This window comes from Lampris incognitus, chromosome 17 (genome assembly GCF_029633865.1).
Source record: "Lampris incognitus isolate fLamInc1 chromosome 17, fLamInc1.hap2, whole genome shotgun sequence".
Lineage (NCBI taxonomy): Eukaryota > Metazoa > Chordata > Actinopteri > Lampriformes > Lampridae > Lampris > Lampris incognitus.
Window position 1 is genome coordinate 16591853 of NC_079227.1, and position 22281 is coordinate 16614133.

At 45.3% G+C, this 22281-nt stretch overlaps 1 protein-coding gene across 1 annotated transcript in view; it reads left to right on the plus strand.

The window, feature by feature from the left end:
• Window positions 1–887: 887 nt before the first annotated feature.
• LOC130127116 (carbonic anhydrase-related protein 10-like) overlaps window positions 888–22281 on the plus strand; it is a 203030-nt gene continuing 181636 nt past the window's right edge. The window contains exon 1 of the mRNA XM_056296689.1: window positions 888–1005. Coding sequence (XP_056152664.1) covers window positions 888–1005 — 118 coding nt within the window. The remainder of the gene's footprint in view (window positions 1006–22281) is intronic.

The window sequence follows — 22281 nt, forward strand, 5'->3', positions numbered from 1 at the left end:
ATCAGAGCATGACAGGGGGCCAGCCTGCCTCGAAGTATTGGTTTGGAAACACTGACCGGCTATTGTTGTTGGATTGCCTACTGCAGAGCTGCACTCTGATCAAGGGGGTTGGTTACGTTCAAGTTCATTTTACACCGAAAAGGAAAAAGCAATCTATCATTTTGTGAAACAAGTTGACAAACAATTACAAAGATCAATTTTTTATTTTTTATTTATTTTGGGGCCAAATGCTGTTCGCCCCCTTATCGGCAATTGGAGTGGAGATTGCCCCCAGAAGAGAATAGCCTATTAGGACCCCCATGTCCACCAGACCCACCCCATCATGTGCTTCCGAAATTGAGCTGCGCTCCAGTGTTACTAGCATGTGGCTGCTTGGAGGGGGTTGCTGGGCCGCCTAAACTTCCATTAAAGACAGGCAAGGCACAGCAACCTCTAGCCTCTCTGTTAAGCCTTGATTTGAGCAGTGGGCGAATGAACAGGAAAAAAAAAGGTGTAAAAAGCAATATCCCAAAGGCTTGGTGGGTAATTCTCGGTCACAACCCATCCTTTGTAGTGGGACCTTTACTTAGTCACCTCAATTATATAGTACCACTCTGCTCTAATCTGGGGCTTTCTTCCCCAGCTCAAACAACATGACAGAATACATTTCCATGCTAATAATCCCTGGGGAGTCATAGGATGGGAGGGCATGAGCATGTGTTTGTGTGTATATGTGTTTACGAGACAGAGAGAGAGCGAGAGAGAAGAGGGTTGAGTTTCAACTTTCGGGGCCCATTTATTTTGTGGCGTCTGGAAATGAGGAGGGCTGAATAACTGCATTGTTTTGAATTAGAGTGTCTGAACATGGTGCGACGATGTTTTGTGTCTTGTTTGAAATTCATATGTAAATGATTGATGTGTCTCCTCTGTGTTCCCCTCCTTGCCTCACAGCACAACCAAATCCACCCAAAATTCATGAAGGATGGTGGGCATACAAGGAGGTGGTGCAGGGAAGCTTTGTTCCAGGTAAGCCCCCCTTACAGCATGTATGCACTGAAAAATTATGTTTGACAGACAACACTGTTTTTTTGCATAAGTGTGTTTGATAGCGAAGTGGGAAATTTATTGCGTGTTTACGCTTTTGTCAGGCCACCTTGCCATGAGCAACGGCTTTATTCCTTCTTCTGACGAGACCTCTATGCCCTTCTCACACAGCTGACATTGTTTTCTTGCTGACTGATTGGCAGCAGCCCACTGTTTTTTTTCAACCTGTTTCATCTCCTCGTGTATGTACATTTCAGGCCAATTATGTCTCAATAATGATTTTTTCTCCTGAGCCTATGTGCTTTTGATGAAAACCACAAGTCTATGAGTGAGTGTGCATTTATATATAACTGTAGAACATTTTCCTGTCCGTTTGCAGTCACACATAAAAAAGGCGAATTCCCATTTGTAGGTCTGTCCATCTGTTGCCAGCCCTCCTTGGTATGTTTTATCTCAGCTATCATGCTGGCTGTTTTACTCCTTAAAGGCCTACTTTACATCACTAACCACCATACAACAGCTGGGGCAGTTAAACACTATTCATGATGCTCTTGTGGCTTAGTGCTGTCATCCCATCTCCAGTGACCCTGCTATGCAGCAGAAGGATTTTTATAATTAGGACATAAAAGAGCAAGGAACTCGTCTCTCTACTAATGAAGCACATTAAAAATTTGGAGTTAAATAATGTTAATTGGACATATTACTTATGCCTTATCTACTTTTCAGGTCAGGGGAAAACATTTATTAATAGACGAACTATGTATTCATTGGCTTTTCACTTGTACATGTACAGAAGTACAGTACTATTACAACTTGCAGCCCTCTCCGCTCCTTCTTGCGCCAAAGTTTAACAGCAGATGATGTCTGGACCCACCACCTGTGGGGATGAGCATTGGGGTAGGGTGCAATGCAGGCCGGGCGGCAGGCAAAAGCGGGGACCAGGGCGTGTCGACTTCCGGCATTGCAGACTGGTCCAGTAGGACCAACTGGGAGGAGACCCTGGGGTAGACCCAGAACTTGCTGGAGGGACTACATGTCCATTCTGGCCTAGGAATGCCTTGGGATCCCCCAGGAGGAGCTGGAGGGCGTTGCTGGGGAGAGGGACATCTGGAGTGCCTTACTTCGCTTACTGCCACCATGACCCAACCCCGGAGAAGCGGCTGATGATGAGAGGTGTCTGTTTGAAACATCTTTCAGTAGCATGGGAAGACATTGTCTCACACCTTAAAACATTCTCTGAACGAGGCTATGAAAGCAGCGTAATCTTATTCTCAAAGCTTTGTCATAACTGCTGACCTTTGAAGTATTGCTTAGCCTGTCTGAGCCCCCCCCCCCCAATTAGCTTTTGCTAAAGGTCAGATATGGTTTTAAGTGCTGCGCCTATCTCTTCTTCCTTGCACCCACACTCTTCTTCTGTCTCATCTAAATGTTTTATCCCATTAGCCCTTCAAGTCTTTGGTGAGCGATGCATCAACAGCACATGTTATTAAGGGGTTTTCTCAGGAAGTTTTTATTGATGGTTGTGTTTTGTTTTTGTTTTTTTTGGTCCACACCCGTCGCGACTATTTCAGTAAATCTAATTGATCCTTTGCAAAGTGGTCTGAAGTGAGATATTCCCACCAATTTACAGTTAATTTACAGTTTATCCACTTTGAACTTTTGATGAGGACTGGGATATAAAAGATCAAATCCATCATAATTTTATTTTTGAATGGGAAAAAGGACATGATATAAACTTGTGTATTTTCCATGGTAAAATGGACTGTTTTAGCAAACAGACAGACGCAAATCGTCATTTATGTCTCTGTGGACAGTTTAAAGTAAATTTTTATCATTTGTTTTTGTTCATTCTGGTATGAACATACAACAAAAGACCTCATGTGGAAGTGCTTGGCAGGGTCACTCGGCAGAAAGATTGATCTCGAAGCGAAGTTTTTCCTTGGTTGTTTTGTAAAGTTGATCATGTGAAATGGCGACAGGGCTCAACAAAAGCAACTGGTTAACTCTCACCTTGCTCACCTGGTCATGAACTTTCAGGGTTGCCGTTTTAGACTAACCAATTGTTTTTCTGCTCTTCACTATTCCGTTATGTTGGTTTTTTTTTTCTTTTCTTGTCATTCTTTTTCTGTTTCTTAGTTTAGCTGTCTGAACAAAAAGTAGTTCCTCCATTTTCTGCCATCAGAGCAAGGGTCGGGGTAAGTTGGTCTTATGTGCAGCCAGTACCCTGCTGGTATTGTCCCTGTTGGAGCAATATGATGACTGAATGAATTAATAAATTTATTTGATGATTAAAAAACACATATAACACTGCACAGCAGTCATTACATGCATTATAAACTACCGAGGATGAAAACACAACAAAGCCTGAAGGCTATTTCCATTGCGGTCTTCTTGTAAAACACCTAACACACCACAAGATAAAAGCAAAACAACAACAAGACAGCAAGCGAAGACAATACAATAAACAAATAACTAGCAGGTGGCGGAGTAATTATGTCAACATGCTCATGTTTCCTTGTTCATAAAATGTTAGAATTAAAATTGAATATGCTCCATGGTACTTGGTTAACATTTCTTTAAGGCCACTTTAAACATGCTCTGTGAAACACTCAATTTCAGGTTTGTATGCAGATTATTCCACTGTACTGTAGAGAAATGTGTTTTTGCCCATTAGGCTATTGAATTAAAAAGGTATGAAGTCTGTCAAGCTACCTCTTGTAAAGTAGCTAGTATTGTCTCTTAGTAGTGTGAAACAATTAATTAAATATTTTTGGTACCATATTTTGAATAATTTTGTAAGTGAGCAGCACCTTAATACAAATGGTTCTTTTTGCATTGTCAACCAGTTGAACTTTTTAAAATGTGCAGGATCAAGATGTGTAATTGTATGGACCTTTAATATAACCCCTATCAATTCATTTTAAGCCTTTTTTAGTTTGTTTTTGAAGTGCTGTGATAATCCAGTATACGAGAAGATAGCAACTTAATCAAAATGACTGAACTATAGCTTCAGCTGGTGTGTGAGGAATTGAGCTGTCCAGAAAGGTAGCTTTTCTAGCTAGAAACTTAATTCTTTGATTCATTTTGGTGAGGGCTATTAAAGCCATATTTTCACCTGATACAAACCTGTTTAAAATGCACACAAGATAATTTACATTGTCTTTAGTAGTTTTAAGGAACTCTACAATTTTGACCTTAAACCTTGTAACCTTGCTAATTTTATTTTAGAACCAAAAAGATTGGCTTCAGTTTTTCCCAAGTGGTGTTAATCTATTATCTTTTAGCCATCTACTTACATTTTCAAGTTCCTCACTGAGAGTGTTCTCAACCACTGTTTTATCTTTATGTGCTACCAATAAAACAGATTCGTCAGCATATAAAAAAGATTGCATGGGACATCCGCTTTTAAGTAATTTATATATAATTAAAGAATATAGGACCCAGGATACTATCCTGTGGTACCCCACATCCTATGATTCTTGACTCTGAAAGGGTCCCATTAATATCAACAATTTGAGTATGATTCGGTAGGTATGACTGGACCCAATTCAGGGTCAGCCCACTGAATCCCATGGCTCTTCATTTTATTTAATAAAATGCCGTGATCTACTGTATCAAATGCTTTCTGCAAATCCAGCATTTCCTACCACAAAACGTCCCTCCATCCACTTCCCTTCTAATAAGTCTGTTAGATACAGTCAGCATGATTCAGTAGAATGGGTTTTTCTAAAACCTGATTGCAACTCATATAAAAAATTACTGTTTGGAATTCCTATAGATAGATAGATAGATAGATAGATAGATAGATAGATAGATAGATAGATAGATAGATAGATAGATAGATAGATAGATAGATAGATAGATAGATAGATAGATAGATAGATGACTTTATTAATCCCTGGAGGGAAATTAAAACATCATAGCAGCCAGATACATTCAAATACAAATGACAACAGAAAAGACTAATGAATTAAAAAATGTAAGTTTCGAGTGTTCTCATAAAAACAAGTTAGTCCACAAGCAGACCTGGCAAAGGCAAATTAATTGTAAAGTCTGATAGCACTCGGCAAGAATGACCTCGTCTATCGCTCCTTAAAACATTCCAGCTTGTCGTCTAGTTGAATGCCCAGGTACTTGTAGGACTTGACGAACTCCACATTACTTCCATTGATGCAGACTGGAGAAGGTGCGGTCTTCTTCCTGAAATCCACCATGATCTCCTTTGTCTTGGCCATGTTCAGCTACAGGTGGTTTTCCCTGCACCAATTCACAAAGTGACCCTCTAGACTCCTGTATTCCTCCTCATGGCCACTCCCACACACCCCGCAATGGCAGTGTCATCCGAGAATTTCTGCAGATGACAGGATTCGGAGATGTACTTGAAGTCCAATGTGTAGATGGTGGACAGGAAGGGAGATAGCACAGTTCCCTGGGGGCCGCAATGTTACTCACCAGAAGTGCAGACACACAGCTCTGTAGCCTCACAAACTGTGGTCCTGCCTGTTAGGTAGTCCTCAACCTATGAGACCATGGGGACATCCACCTGCATGTCTTCCAGTTTATCCTTTGATAGTCTAGGCTGGAAAGTATTGAAGGTACTGGAAAAATCATAGAACATGATCTGCACCATACTGTTGGATATTTCCAGGGAGAAGTAGGCCCTGTGCAGCAAGTATATTATTGCATCATTCACACCCACATGTGGCTGATATGTAGGGGGTCGAATGGTGAGCACACCAGTGGTCTGAGGTATGCTAAAACCAATCTCTCCATGACCTTCATTATGGTTAGTGCTATTGGCCTGTAGTCGTTCGGGAATGTGGGACGCCCTTCACTGGCACCAGTCATGATGTTTTCCATAGCACAGAAACACTCTTAAGGTGCAAACTCATGTTGAAAAGGTGCTGGAGTACTCCACATAGTTGGTCAGCACATGTCTTCAGCACCCGGGGGCTAATGCTGTCCAGACCAGCAGCCTTACCCTGGTGAAGTCTCTCCAGCTCTTTCTTTGCCTGGTTGGCTGTGATGTATAGTCCAGCGTGGGAATGGGAGACATGGCAGGGTCTGCAGTGGGTGTCTGGGGGGGGGGGTGAATGAGACCTTGGGCCTCCACTGATGGTGTCAACAGCGGAAGAATGAATGTCAGAAAGGGACAGACCTGGAGGCTAAGTTAGTGGGCAGCTCAGAGGGATAGTGTGGGAGCTGCTGGAGGTGAGGAGGCATGAGTCAAACCTGTTGAAAAACTGGTTCAGCTAATTTGCCCACTCTAAATTCCCCGCAGCAGCATCCCCACCCCTCCTGTATAATTCCTATTCCTGTGTAATTCTTTCTATTATATTTGAATGAGCATTTAGAATGGATATTGGTCTGTATTTGCTTGGATAACATTTGCTTCCTTTTTATGTAGTGAAAGTACTCTTGCCATTTTTAGCCAACCTGGAACTTTACCTGACATATTAATTGGATGAGCAATAGAAGGAGTGATCACTTCTCACCATCTCTAAGGAATCTTGCCTATAAGTGACCTAAACCAGTGCCTTTAGTAGGTTTTAATTCACTAAGCATTCTAAAAACAACATAATCAGAAACCTTGGAGAAAACAAAAGAGTAAGGCTTGAGTCCTTTTTTTTGTATAAAATTCTAATATATGTTTTTCACTCTTTATATGTGCGATGAAACAGGCCTGTATTGCTATGTATTAAAACTTATTTTTTCCTGCATCTGTATTGATATATATATATATATATATGAAAGTTGTGGAAATTTATCAACCAGTTTTTTAGAAATTGTAACAAAATGTGAATTCAAGTGATCAGTCACTTCCTTTTTGTCTGATGTGCTATTTCTGTCTATATCCAGACAGATGTTGCTTGCTTTAGATTTTAAACTTTTACTGTATCCCAATTCCTTCAGGCATTCCCAGAGCTTCCTTAGCTCTCTTCTACATTCTAAGATTTTCTCACTGAAAAAATCTTTCTTGGCCATAGTGACCATTGTGTTTACCTTATTTCTCAAACTCTTCAACTTTTGAGAACTTGATTGGTCTTTGCTCTGCTCAAACTCTACATAACTAGCATTTTGTGATCTGATGGCCTTTAGTATGTCATTGTTTATCCATGTTTCAAATCTCTGTTTAATTACAAGTGTTTTCATTGGCGCCACCCTATTTAAAATATCTAAAAACGTCGTTTTAAAAAGACTGAAGGCTTTGTCAACATCCTTGACATTATATCACTTGTGAAAGATTTGTATTCTTTAGACTCTCAACAAAGGCATCTTTGCTGTATTGTTTTAAGCTTCTCAACCTGACTGAATTGTGGTGGACACAAGACAGGTTATCTAATCTTCCTTGTGAGGTAGATGTTACTATGGTCACTCAAGCTATAACTTACCACTCCACTTTTAGAAATGTTATCTTTTTGTGAAACAAGATTCAAATCAATAATAGTTTCAGTGGTACAGGTAACACGTGTAGGTTCATATATCAGCTGAATTAGCCCAGATACTCAGCAGAAATTATCTTATCCTTTCTATAAAGAAGTGTCCTTTTTTAGATTATCCGTGTTCAAGTCCCCTAAAGCAATAGCCTCACAGTTTGTGATGTTGTTTGCACAGTCGTCCTCAAGCAGTTCATAGAAATGAATTTGGTCCAGAGGCCTGTAACAAACTCTGACCAGTATTGGTTTGCTCTAAGGAAAAATTATATCAAACCATACAGTCTCTAACTATGTGTGGTAAATATCTGCTCGAAAATTTAAATCAATGTCTGTCCTCACAAACACACAAACCCCCCCACTATTTCGATGTCCATCATTTCTTATAATTGTGTAGTTATCTAACTCAATTTCTGAGTCATGCGTGGAACTGTCAAGCTGAAAATGATAAAATATTGGGCTTACTTTGAGAAGCAAGTGAGCGGATTTCGTGGATTTTTGGGAGCAAGCTCTGACTATTTAGATGAAGCACATATAATCCTCTTGATGAAAATATGTTGCCCATGTAGCTGATGTCCTTTATCAAGACACCCTTTCCGCATTGTATTAGCCTCTTAGCTGGTGTTAGGCATGGGCTCGTATCCACTGTCAGCCTGCATGGGTTTGATGGCATGTCCAGCTCCGCTGGGGTAAGGTTAGAATTCGCCTCTGTTGTCAGTCCTGGATGCAGCAGGCCCAGCTCGCTGTCTGCTCAGTCATACATTCCACCCACACCCTGGATTGAAGCCCCGCTAGCTGTCAGCAATTTTGCCATTTCCCTCAAGGCAATCTCATATGCCAGCCCTCGAATATTGCCAATTGGAGGATGTTGAACATTGTCCATGTAGATAACATTAATATCCGCTGGTGTACTGCATGAATTCTGGCACTTGACAGCCTTCCCAGGACCTGGGCATTGGTGGACATCCCCAGCCAACAATAAGCTCAGAGATATAATTAAAAAGTCGCTTCTTCTTTTGATCTTATTTACCCCTTTCGTCCTGCGGGAAGGATATTTCCATATTTGGGAAAGGAAGGTTTTAGCCACCACATCCCCCTCCCCCTTTTTCTCCCCAATTGAATTTGGCCAATTACCCCACTCTTCCGAGCCATCCCAGTTGCTGCTCCACCCCCTCTGCTGATCCGGGGAGGGCTGCAGACTACCACATGCCTCCTCCGATACATGTGGAGTCGCCAGCCGCTTCTTTTCACCTGACAGTGAGGAGTTTGCCAGGGGGACGCAGCGCGTGGGAGGATCACGCTAAACCCCCCCAGTTCCCCCTCCCCACATGAACAAGCGCCCCAACTGACCAGAGTAGGCACAATTGCAGTGACCAGGACACATACCCATATCCAGTTTCCCACCTGCAGACATGGCCAATTGTGTCTGAAGGGACACCTGACCAAGCCGGAGGTAACACGGGGATTCGAACCAGCGATCCCCATGTTGATAAGGCAATGGAATAGACCGCCACGCTACCCGGATGCCCCAGCCACCACATCTTGCCCATAACCAAAATGTTTGTGCCCAACTGGTTTCTCTGGCTGTGTTGGGCCTGGGTTTAGCAATTTAGGGACAAATCTCCCATTGCAACCATTGCAGGTGCTGTTTGGATGATCTGGTCACAAGTGGACAGCTCTAAGTACAGATGTGAATGCACCCAATGCATCCTCAATTCGTCTTGAGAGCCGATCACTACACAGAGGACATCAGTTGATTAGGCAGTCACCAAAGCCTCCTCTGGGTTTAGTTTTTTTTTTTTACCTCGTCTGTAATTTCTGACACATATCAGACCCACAACTGTGAAAAAACTCCCGCCCGCTTGCACATTCAAGTTGAACTTCAGGTTCAAGTTCATATATATATATACTGCAGTACAGAGCCTGACCCTCCAAAACCCGCTGGAATAATTAAATAATCTGAACCGATGTGATCAGGTCGAGCCTGACAGGGTTCTGGAGTAGAATTACAAACTCTAGTATTTTGCTGTCACATTTTCCCACATAATGAGTTTTCAGAATGAGTTTCAACTTTTGCTGTGTATTATGAGCACAACATGAAAGAAGGCAAACAACTGGAGCCTGACGTTCCTGATTCACTCAGTTAATTTTCCACATCACATTATTTGTATCTATCTGGCACGACATGAATTTGCTGCGTCCATGCCATTGTAATAATGTGAAGCTGTTTAAATGGCGAATGGACTGCATTTATAAAACGTTTATCGACCACTCAAAGCGCTTTACAGTGTATGCCTCACATTCAGCCATTCACACACACGTTCACTCACACACATTCACACACACACATTCACACACTGATGGCGGGGGCTGCCATGCAAGGCGCCAACCTGCTCATCAGGAGCAGTTAGACTATTTCTGAAATGCACTATATCAGGTCAGCGGTCAGAAGGCTTTCATATAGATCTACACTACCGTTCAAAAGTTTGGGATCACCCAAACAATTTCGTGTTTTCCATGAAAAGTCACATTTATTCACCACCATATGTTGTGAAATGAATAGAAAATAGAGTCAAGACATTGACAAGGTTAGAAATAATGATTTGTATTTGAAATAAGATTTTTTTTACATCAAACTTTGCTTTCGTCAAAGAATCCTCCATTTGCAGCAATTACAGCATTGCAGACCTTTGGCATTCTAGCTGTTAATTTGTTGAGGTAATCTGGAGAAATTGCACCCCACGCTTCCAGAAGCAGCTCCCACAAGTTGGATTGGTTGGATGGGCACTTCTTTGAGCAGATTGAGTTTCTGGAGCATCACATTTGTGGGGTCAATTAAACGCTCAAAATGGCCAGAAAAAGAGAACTTTCATCTGAAACTCGACAGTCTATTCTTGTTCTTAGAAATGAAGGCTATTCCATGCGAGAAATTGCTAAGAAATTGAAGATTTCCTACACCGGTGTGTACTACTCCCTTCAGAGGACAGCACAAACAGGCTCTAACAGGTACTATTTAATGAAGATGCCAGTTGGGGACCTGTGAGGCGTCTGTTTCTCAAACTAGAGACTCTAATGTACTTATCTTCTTGCTCAGTTGTGCAACGCGGCCCCCCACTTCTTTTTCTACTCTGGTTAGAGCCTGTTTGTGCTGTCCTCTGAAGGGAGTAGTACACACCGGTGTAGGAAATCTTCAATTTCTTAGCAATTTCTCGCATGGAATAGCCTTAATTTCTAAGAACAAGAATAGACTGTCGAGTTTCAGATGAAAGTTCTCTTTTTCTGGCCATTTTGAGCGTTTAATTGACCCCACAAATGTGATGCTCCAGAAACTCAATCTGCTCAAAGAAGTGCCCATCCAACCAATCCAACTTGTGGGAGCTGCTTCTGGAAGCGTGGGGTGCAATTTCTCCAGATTACCTCAACAAATTAACAGCTAGAATGCCAAAGGTCTGCAATGCTGTAATTGCTGCAAATGGAGGATTCTTTGACGAAAGCAAAGTTTGATGTAAAAAAAATCTTATTTCAAATACAAATCATTATATCTAACCTTGTCAATGTCTTGACTCTATTTTCTATTCATTTCACAACATATGGTGGTGAATAAGTGTGACTTTTCATGGAAAACACGAAATTGTTTGGGTGATCCCAAACTTTTGAACGGTAGTGTACTTCATCATCATCATAAAGCTTATTTACACACATTTAAACTTTTTGTGCTTCACACACTCTAAAAAATGCTGGGTTGAAACCAACCCAAATTGGATTGTTTTTAACCCAGGTGCTGGTTAACTATTGGACAGAAGACATGTTGGGTTAAAAGAACCAAACAAGATGGGTCGTTAATTTAATCCAGAAGCTGGGTTTCTCAACCAAACCAAGCATTGGTTCATTCTGACAAGGATGCTGGGTTAAAATGACTCATTGTGGGTTATTTTCTGTAACCCAGCAGCTGGGTTACAGAAAACAACTCAAAATGAGTTAAAATAACCCAAAAATATGGTCAGACAGCCTCAACCCAGCCTTTTGGTTGAGAAAACAACCCAGCATTTTTTTTAGAGTGCAACAAAGTGGAATGGAAATAAAAAAAGAAAAGAAAATAAATTCAGTTGGGACATGGGATGATTTATTTTATTTCTTTAAGAGTACTTCAGATTTTGTATGATTACATAATTTGGTAGAATAATTGAGATTAATGAATTACAGATGTGAAATATGCCATGCTAATTGACGGCGCATTAAAATGAGGCTCGAGCGATCAAGGATGTCTCGTTTTGTTGGATGCCTGTTGTTTCGACTCCACTCCACCTTTCTGTTCGTGCTTACGTGTTTATTTATGTGATCGTGACACATGTCACGCGGAGGGTTCAACATGAAGGCAGACACGGTTTTGGGCGATTAACACAGGCTTTATTTAATAATGTTTTTTATTCATGTCTTGATAAAATACATTGTAAAATACATATTGGGTTGTAGGTAGCATTGAGATCTGTCTATTCTTGGTACATGACATTAGGACGAGTTTTTCTTTTTTTTGTCTTTTGTGTTTTCGATGTTATTTTTTTCTTATTGTTCACAGTAGTTGAGTTTGTATTGTGCAGCACAACTTTCATTGAATTTGAACTACACAGTACAGTTTGAATTGAGTCAGCTGAATTAACAGTAGGTGAGAAGGGGTAGGGAGAAATACCTCCTCCGACTCCTTATCGAACATGCCACAAATACGGAGATTTGTTCGCTTAGTTTGATGTGTGCATTGACTTATCTGTATGTTATGTCCTATTTATATACTACATGTTCGAAATAAATCATCATTGTGTGGTGACCCACATCTATATAACGAAAGACATTCACCTAAGAGGACGGTGTACCTTTAGGGAAGAGGCGAGGGGTCATATAATGCACTTCCGCTTCCGGTTCACAGTTCAGTGTCGTTGTCGAATGTATGACACGCTAAGTTGGAGCCAGTAAACTACCTCGACTACGTCTACTCTCACGTCTCCTGTCTCGTTGTTTTCTAACTCCACATTGGTGACCCCGACGTGATCGAACTACTAATACCAGTATGTCTGACAACGAAGACGCCGGGAATAATGCTGCCGCGGTACCCGCTCCCGACGCCGGTGCTAACAACATGGCTATTGCTAACGCTAGCATTTATGCCGCTACTGTGAAGCTACCCGACTTTTGGCAGCATAATCCACGGCCGTGGTTTCAACATGTGGAAGCCCAGTTCCAGCTGAGAGGGATAACGCAGGATGCAACGCAGTACTTCCACGTAGTGGCGGCGTTAGACGCATCGACAACGGCGCGAGCAATGACACTGTTGGAAGCTCCGCCAGCTGCTGGCAAGTACGATGCTATAAAGACATTCCTCCTGAAACTATTTGAACTGTCGGAGCTGGAGAAGGCAGACCGTTTACTGTCCCCGAATGGCCTCGGCGACGGCAAACCGTCTGAGTTAATGGAAAAAATGCTGTCTGTGCTGGGATCGGCTGATCCGGCCTTTCTTTTCACACATTTTTCTGAGGCAGCTCCCCGCGCCTGTACGCACAGCACTGGCCAGTTCTCCTCTCGCCGCCTCCAAGGACTACCGTTCTCTGGCTGCTGAAGCAGACAGGGTTTTCCTGGCCAACCGGCAACAGTTTGTGCATGCCCTGCTACCCCACCAGACCGCCCCACCACCACCTGTGTACGACTATATGGACACCGCGGCTGCGGTGACAGCCCGCCGCCAACCGGACGACGGGCTCTGTTATTACCATGCCAGGTTTGGGGCAAAAGCAAAGCAGTGTCGCAAACCCTGCAGTTACAGGGTTCAGGGAAACGCCAAGGCCGGCGCTCGTTAACGGCTATGGGCGCCGGCCGTGACTGCAAGCTGTTCATCAGAGACTCCTTGTTGGGCCGGCGGCTGCTGGTTGACTCTGGCGCTCAACGCAGCATACTACCAGCACAAGATGGGGGAACAATGACCGACAGTCACGGCCCCCAGATGGACGCCACCAACGGCACGTCCATTCGGACGTACGGTATCAGACATGTGGACGTGTGTTTTGGCGGCCGACGTTTCGGCTGGGACTTTGTGATGGCTGCTGTATCCACCCCGCTCCTAGGTGCGGATTTCCTCTGTGCTTTCAACCTGCTGGTGGATGTTAAAAACTGTCGCGTGATTGATGCCCTCTCTTTTGCGTCATACCCCTGCGTGCTTGGGGGGGCTGGAGCGCTGTGCCTCGCTAACACACTCTCCACCGGGGATCCATACCAACGCCTGCTCGCAAATTTTCCCGAGCTCACCACACCCACCTTCTCCTCAGCGGTGGCCAAGCACGGCGTGGAACATCATATCACCACAGTGGGCCCCCCAGTTTACGCCTGGGCCCGACGCCTCGACTCGGCCAAGCTCGCAATAGCCAGGGAGGAGTTTTCGACTATGGAGCGCCTCGGCATTGTCCGCCGTGCTGACAGCCCATGGGCTTCCCCTCTTCACATGGTTACTAAGGCCGACGGGGGTTGGCGCCCGTGCGGGGACTACCGTCACCTAAACAATGCCACGACCCCCGACCGGTACCCCATACCGCACATACAAGCTTTCTCTACCAACCTGGCGGGCGCTGCCATCTATTCCAAAATCGACTTAGTGCGGGGGTATCATCAAGTGCCGGTCCACCCACTGGATGTCCCAAAAACGGCTGTCATCACACCCTTTGGGCTCTTTGAGTTTTTACGTATGCCTTTCGGCCTTAAAGGGGCGGCGCAGACGTTTCAGCGCCTTATGGATTCTGTGCTCCGCGACATGCCATTTTTGTTTGTGTACTTAGACGACATCCTCGTGGCCAGCGCGTCGGCGGAGGAACACATGACGCACCTCAGACAGCTGTTCGACAGGCTCAGCGAACACGGCCTCATCATCAACCCAGCTAAGTGTCAGTTCGGGGAGTCGTCCATCACCTTCCTCGGGCACCACATCACTCCACAGGGGGCCGTTCCCCTCCCTGCCAGGGTTGAGGCTGTCACCATGTTCCCCCGCCCCCGCACTGTACAGTCGCTGCAGGAATTCCAGGGCATGGTGAACTTTTATAACCGTTTCCTGCCCCGTGCCGCCCACATCATGCGTCCCCTGTCTGAGGCCCTGCGGGGTAAGAAGTCTAAGGACGAGCTGGACTGGTCTTCGGGGATGAACGAGGCTTTTGTGGCCGCCAAGACCGCACTGGCCAACGCTGCGCTGCTAGCTCACCCGTCGCCTGTCGCCCCCATAGCCCTTACAACGGATGCCTCCGGCTACGCCGTGGGGGCCGTGTGTGAGCAGTGGGGGGGGGGGGCTGGCAGCCGTTGGCGTTCTTCAGTAAACAACTCCGTGAGACCGAGCGCAAATACAGCACCTTTGATAGGGAACTACTGGGTCTCTTCCTCGCAACCAGACACTTTAGGTTCCTATTGGAGGGCCGACAGTTCACCGCTTTCGTGGACCACAAACCGCTGACGTTCTGTATGGCCAAAACCTCAGAACCGTGGTCTGGGCGTCAGCAGCGCCATCTCGCGGCGGTTTCCGAGTTTACCACGGACATACAACACGTGTCGGGCAAGGATAACTTCGTCGCCGACTGCCTTTCACGGGCGGTTGTTAACGCCGTTCACTTGGGACTCGACTACGCCGCTATGGCAGCGGACCAAGCCAAGGACGCGACCGTTCAAGACTACCGGTCGACCCCTACGGCGCTACGGCTGGAGGACGTGACGTTCGACGCGGCCAACACCACCCTCCTCTGTGACATCTCCACCGGTCAACCGCGCCCCCTGGCGCCTACTTCCTGGCGGCGCCGAGTTTTCGACACCGTCCACGGCCTTTCCCACCCGGGAGTGAAGGCCTCGACCAAGCTGGTGAGCGTCAAGTTCGTTTGGCCTGGGCTCCGTAAGGATGTTAGAGCCTGGGACGGCTCGTGTGTGGCGTGCCAACGCGCCAAGGTGCACCGCCATACGAAGGCCCCTTTGGCGCCGTTTGTGGTTCCAGAGAGGCGGTTTGACCACGTCAATGTTGACCTGGTGGGTCCCCTGCCCCCCTCCCGTGGTTATACGTTCCTCCTCACTCTTGTGGACAGGGCCACCAGGTGGCCAGAGGCTATTCCCTTGTCCTCCGCAACGGCAGCAGAGGTAGCACGGGCGTTCATCGGCTGCTGGGTAGCCCGTTTCGGCACGCCTGGTGACATCACGAGCGACCGGGGCTCCCAGTTTACCTCGGAGCTCTGGACGGCGGTCGCTGAGCACCTGGGGGTGAAGATCCACCGCACTACGGCGTACAACCCGCAGAGCAACGGACTTTGTGAGCGGTTCCATCGGGACATGAAAGCCGCTCTGCGGGCAAGCCTCACTGGCTGCGACTGGATGGACCGGCTCCCGTGGGTCATGCTCGGCCTGCGTTCGGCCCCGAAGGAAGACCTCCAGACCTCCTCCGCTGAGCTGGTGTATGGCCAGCCCCTGCGAGTTCCGGGGGAGTTTCTTCCGGATAATACGGCTCCCTGGTCGGCCGCCTCTCACCTCAGTGCGTCCCGGAGCGCTGCCGGTGCCTTCGCTCCCGTTCCGATGTCTCAACACTGCCTCCCCCGGTCCTACGTCCCCAAGGATCTGCCATCGGCGAGGTACGTCTTCATTAGGCACGACAGCCATCGGTCCCCGCTGCAGCCCCCATACGACGGGCCCTTCCGCGTCCTGGAGGCGGGGGATAAGAACTTTGTGGTGGACATGGGGGGCAGGCCGGAGCGGGTCGCTATAGACCGTCTCAAGCCCGCTCACTTGGACATTGGGGAGCCAATGCAATTGGCCCTACCCCCGCGGCGGGGGCGCCCTCCTAGGTCGGCCCCGGCACCTGCCTCTGTTCCTGCTTCGGCCCCGCCTATGGCCCGGGTTTCGGCCCCATCTGTTTCCCCTCCTGTGAAGCGCAACCGTTATGGCCGCAGGGTCCGCACCCCGACTCGTCACCTTTTTTCCCTGTGACTTTGCACTATGTCATTGACTGTTCTGTTGTAGAGTCTATTTTTATGTTCATGACTTGCACTTTTGCTGTTTTGCATTGTTTTGTGTAGGTGAATTCTGGGGGGGCCTGTGTGGTGACCCACATCTATATAATGAAAGACATTCACCTAAGAGGACGGTGTACCTTTAAGGGAAGAGGCGAGGGGTCAGATAATGCACTTCCGCTTCCGGTTCACAGTTCAGTGTCGTTGTCGAATGTATGACATGCTAAGTTGGAGCTAGTAAACTACCTCGACGACGTCTACTCTCACGTCTCCTGTCTCGTTGTTTTCTAACTCCACAATTCATTCGTTCACTCGCATGGGCCGGTGTGCCGCTCTCCCGCGGGCCACGCCCCCTCTCCCCGCTTGCGGCGGAAGCTAAACCCCCGCTACCGCAGCGACGTACGCGCTTATTTGCAAATAGAGCGGGGAAGTGAGACCCGATCACAAGCGGTCACCCGAGACGCAGTCTAACGCCAGGTGTGAACCGACATACTTGGAGCTGTCAACTTGTGATCGGAACACCCAAGGCGCCTGTTAATGCCAGGTGTGAACAGCCTCGAAGAGAGCACTTAACACGCCAGACTTTGCCACCTCTGCCGCCTCCATGATGGCTGCCACATACAGGCAAAACACGGGTTTTGTGCAGTGAGGCTGTGCAGCGTGTGTGCTGGCTCACAGACACTCCCTCCGCATGGTACAAGCCACCCACCCGGGGCTACTAGAGGACAAAGCCAGGGAAGACGCGAGGGAGCAGATTTTAAGGGTTGGAGGCAGGGAAACGTGTAGAAAAGTATACAAATGGATAACTGGAGGGCACAGACTGAAGCGAGAGAGAGAGAGAGGTTTTTTTTAATATAACTCTTAACGCCATAAAAGGTGAATTTAATAGCAAATGTAAATGGGGAAATAATGTGATAATATGTGGGTTAATTAAATGTGAATCCTGCGCGCTTCGGGCTCTTTTTTTGGCGCTTTGATGTGTTGGGATTGGTGTGTTGATAGGCGGGGCAGATTTTCGGGATTGGTTTTCTGTATCGCCGTCGTCTCGTCGTCACAAGCCCTTGCGTGTTGCACTGCCCTATTCTTGCGAGAGAGGACGCCGTTCCCGACCGTTGTTCCGCTCTTCCCCCGACGAGGTGCGGAAGACGGCGTTTGATCTCGAACAAGCGCAAACATCAGATTAGATCACGCAGCTCGAGATCAACCGACAACGGCACCGACGCCGTGTTGTCAAAGACCTTCAGCTTCTCGTCATGAGGATCCAGTTCAATCTCGCGTCCTCCCTCCGCACAGTCTCGTTCGTAGCCACTTTTCAAACAAGTCATGAAAGTGTTTGCAGTTTCTCTTGTGGGTTGTGAGCAGATTTACAAACGAAAAAAATAATTTTGTTAAAGAGTTTTTTTTTTAGGTTTACGCCCCGCTAAGACGAGAACCAAGTACCAATTACAGCGTTTTAGCCTCCTGTAGCAATCCAAAAGCAGTGTTCTGAAAAATCCCGTTAAAAGCTTTGTTTTGTTTTTGTTTTTTTTTCGTTGTTTTTTTTTTCTTCTTTCATTTAATTCTCTGGCTAAACCTCCCTCAGAATCAATGGGGGAGGCTAATTGTCAGGCTTTGTAGATGACTTGCAGGTATAGAGTTCTTCTCAAAGTGACAATGGTTGATGGAAAACCAATTAAAAGAACACAGTCAGTGGCACAGATGATTTGCTACCAGTGGGTTTATCAGCGGGGAAATGGATATCCAACATTTCAACCACTTATTTAGAATTTATGCGAGCCCCTGCCTGCATAAAAGGTGCAGATAAGAGTTACGGATATACAGACTTGGCCATTGTGGTGTTTGTGGTAGGAGGTAAAAGATGTGATCAGATGAGGCCTCCCAAAGGAAGGATTGTTGTCGGAGGAGAGGAGATGGCTCTTGACAGTCAACACAACAGAGGCTGTTCTATGGGACCTGAACAGAAACAGATTTAGCCACACGTGGGACAGCAACAGCAACCTTATGGGAGATATTTCTTCTCCCTCTCTCGCTGAAATTCCACCACATGCGACTAGGCCACTTCAAAACACTACATGTCAGCATCATGTCAAATCACCTTCTCTCACAAGTTTACAATGCATTTGAACATATCGATGAATGAGATTCAGATGGTTAAGTAAGTTTAGCTATAAGGTTACCATGGGTAGCAATAGTTATGTTTAGGGGTTTGCTGAGGTTAAGGTCAGGGTAAGGATCTGGGTGGCTGGTGGTTAAGCATAATAATCAGCTCTGAGTGTAAATCATGGTTCAAAGTAGATCTCAATGGGTGTCCTCAAATACATCCTCATTTATCGATACAGTAACATATTCATATTTTGGGACCTGCAAATACGCTTGTGCGGATTGGCGATCGGATCGTATATCGATGATTTCAGGGATGATTAACTGATTTACTGTTGAAACAAAGATGTTATAAAAATAATCTCTAGAATCTGCACCCTACTGTGCATTTAGAGATGTTTCAGGTGGAGCAGCATGTCCATCCACTGAGGCCCGTTAATCAGCATGAGTGATGATGAGTGGATTTTAAATCCTTGATTGCAAACCAGTTTGCCATCTCTTTTCCATGGGTCTGACACCCTGCATCTCTGTTCCTCATATGCCTGCTTGGGACAGTATTGCAGCCTCGTGTGCAAATAAATTAGTGGTCTGCATATCCTTCACTGTCACACATCTTTTACATAGCTTTCAGATATAGGCTGTGTCATATCTTTAGGTTCACCTTTGGCATCTGAGTAAAACCCACGATATTCCCAAGTTGTCCATGCAGGCATTTCACTGGCGTGCTGTGTCGTAACTTCCCCACCACCTCCTACTCCCACTGCTCCCTGATGATTTCGAGTAGCTATGATTGGAAGATATGAAAATAGAAACATCGACCAACCCTACCTGCAAATACAATGCGTTGTACACAGATGTTTTGCCATGAGACTGGGATGGCTATGCACAGATGGGTTTGGTAAAACTTTGGCTCAATTGACTTGCCATGATGTTTTATTTTAATTGCTTTGTTATTTTATGAGTTTCTTTTGCTGTTATATTTCTGACAGTTTTTACTGTGCTATTGCGTTGTTTGTGCCTGGATCAAATGGCATGTGTACTGCTGATGTGGGACACACTGTATAGGCAGGGATTAAAATGGGCTGGGGCTGTCTGGGGCCCAGAGCAGTCACATAACATCTCAAAGGTCATCAGGCGAGGTTGAGAACCAGCAAAAATATCTTCCACCAACAATTAATTTATTCATACATTTTTACTCTGCCTTTATTGTTAGAAGAATAAATATGTTATGTGCTGGCCATGAGTTTACTGAGTTTATTAACCAGTGGGAAAATGTCCTCACTGTGGCATGAGTGAGTATACCATACAGTCCATCTGGTATTCCCACTAAATGATGTCTCCTCGATCAATACTGATATTTTATCAAACTGTTGTTAACTTAACCACAAACCAGCGACCATGGTTATTCATTATCATCAAGTTTTTTAGTTTTAAATCAAGGAAAACTCATCATATCCACAGACAGCCAAGTAACATATTTTAGCTAGCTAGCTAGCTAGGTACTGCAGTAATATCAGCAGCAAATGGAGCTAGGCTTAATTTTGTGACTGTAAATTGATATGAGCCATCCCGTATGTGGCATAGGTGGATGGCAGGTAGGGAGAGAAATAGGTCAGAAACTGACAGCTTTAATAACAGGATGTAAATTGCTCTGATATTTTGCTTAAACAATGTTTTGATGCTAATGCAAGATAGTTTGCGGAAGGTTGCCGCCAATCCTTTGGTAGCCAAAAGTCATGGAAGGTTTTGGAAATATTTGAAAAGATGTTGGCAGTTTGTGTATATTTGTAAGATGTAAATTAATTCCAGATTAATGTAACGATTAAAGAGACTGTTCTAGGGGCATCTGGTTAGCGTAGTGGTCTATTCCATTGCTTAATAACACGGGGATCGCCGGTTCGAATTCCCATGTTACCTCCGGCTTGATCGGGTGTCCCTACAGACACAATGGGCCGTGTCTGCGGGTGGGAAGCCGGATGTGAGTATGTGTCCTGGTCGCTGCACTAGCGCCTCCTCTGGTCAGTCGGGGCGCCTGTTCGGGGGGGGGGTAGTTTGATCCTCCCATGCGCTAGATCCCCCCTGGCGAAACGCCTCACTGTCAGGTGAAAAGAAGCGGCTGGCGACTCCATATGTATCGGAGGAGGCATGCGGTAGTCTGCAGCCCTCCCCGGAGTGGCAGAGGGGGTGAAGCAGTGACCGGGACGGCTAAGAAAAGGGGGTCGGGTACAATTGGGGAGAAAAGGGGGGGGGGTTCGACAAAAAAACACCATTGATACAGATACACAGGAGAGTGTACACTTACAGAAAGATTTTATCATCTGTTGATTTGCACACCGCCAGCATTATCTATAATGACTTTGATTAGCGTTTTAGTTTTCAGAGCAGAGGGTTGTCTCACCTTGTTATATTTTATTTGCGGTTTGTCAAATAATATCAGTCAGATTTTGTAGTCTGTGTGTGACATGTGCATCCATGGCAACCCTGAAACCACAGAGCCACCCCCCCCACACACACACACATAACAAAACCCAATTTTACCCCTGTATATAGGCACTTGTTCAATAACAGACCAGACAGCGTATTGTACACAGAAATACAAGCTGCACTCCTTCCATCCCACACTCATAAACATATCCTATGGGTCAACACGGCCATGTTTTGAGAAGCAGACACTAAAGCTTCCTTCACGCCTGATTATTTACACTGGCAAAGCCAACAAATTCCCAAATGAATCCTGCTTCTAATATACTCGGGATTTATGTACCACAAATATTTCATCTAGTTTGATCTTCTAACCATAATACTTCCTCCAACAATTGGTATTTTGTCTTATCAAGCCGTGATTTCTCCCTGTAGATGTTATGGAGAGGGAAACAGTGGATCATATGCTATGTTACAGCTCAATTTCTCCATTTAACTGTGCTTAGAGATCAATCAATTTTATCTTAAAGCATAATCAGAAAATGAAAATCTAATCTTGCATCGCATATAAAAGACACCTGGGATATAAACTTTGTTAATTATACGTATTTATCTGAGCTGATTGCATATAAACAGAGTTCATAGAGTTGATGGATTTTTTTTCTATTCCTCTTTTCCCACCATGGCGCTGAAATATATCCCCCACATTTCTTTGGTTTCATCAACACTGTCTATGATGAGAGTGCACAATTTCCTAGAAACGAGAGAAAGATCGAGGTCCCTGTTTTATTTGTTAAAAAACCACTCTATCATTCAGAGTGAGAGATTTAGACATCATAGAATTTCCAACTTGCAAATCAAACAAAGAAATGACTTGATCAAATCTCAAATTCATCTTGTACGCATGTGTACATACATACATACATACATACATACATACATACATACATACATACATACATACATACATACATACATACATGTGCGAACTACGGGGGAGCCAGGGGGCGCTGGGCTCCCCTTAATAAGACATGCGCTCCCCTTAAAACATGATTTGTGAAAAAAAAATTGGGGGGGGGGGTTCTAAAATATTGACAATATGCTATGCATTTCTATTTTCCTGTGTCTTCTTCATCGTGGATCATGCGTAAAATTAGGCTATTATTGATGCATGATTCTTACATGAGGATCACTAATGTGATATAACGCGTGCATGCAATTCTTGCCATCACCATCGAAGCGTGGCGGCGCAATCAGAAAAAAATCTTTCTGAAAAAACAAGCTCTTAGTCCCGC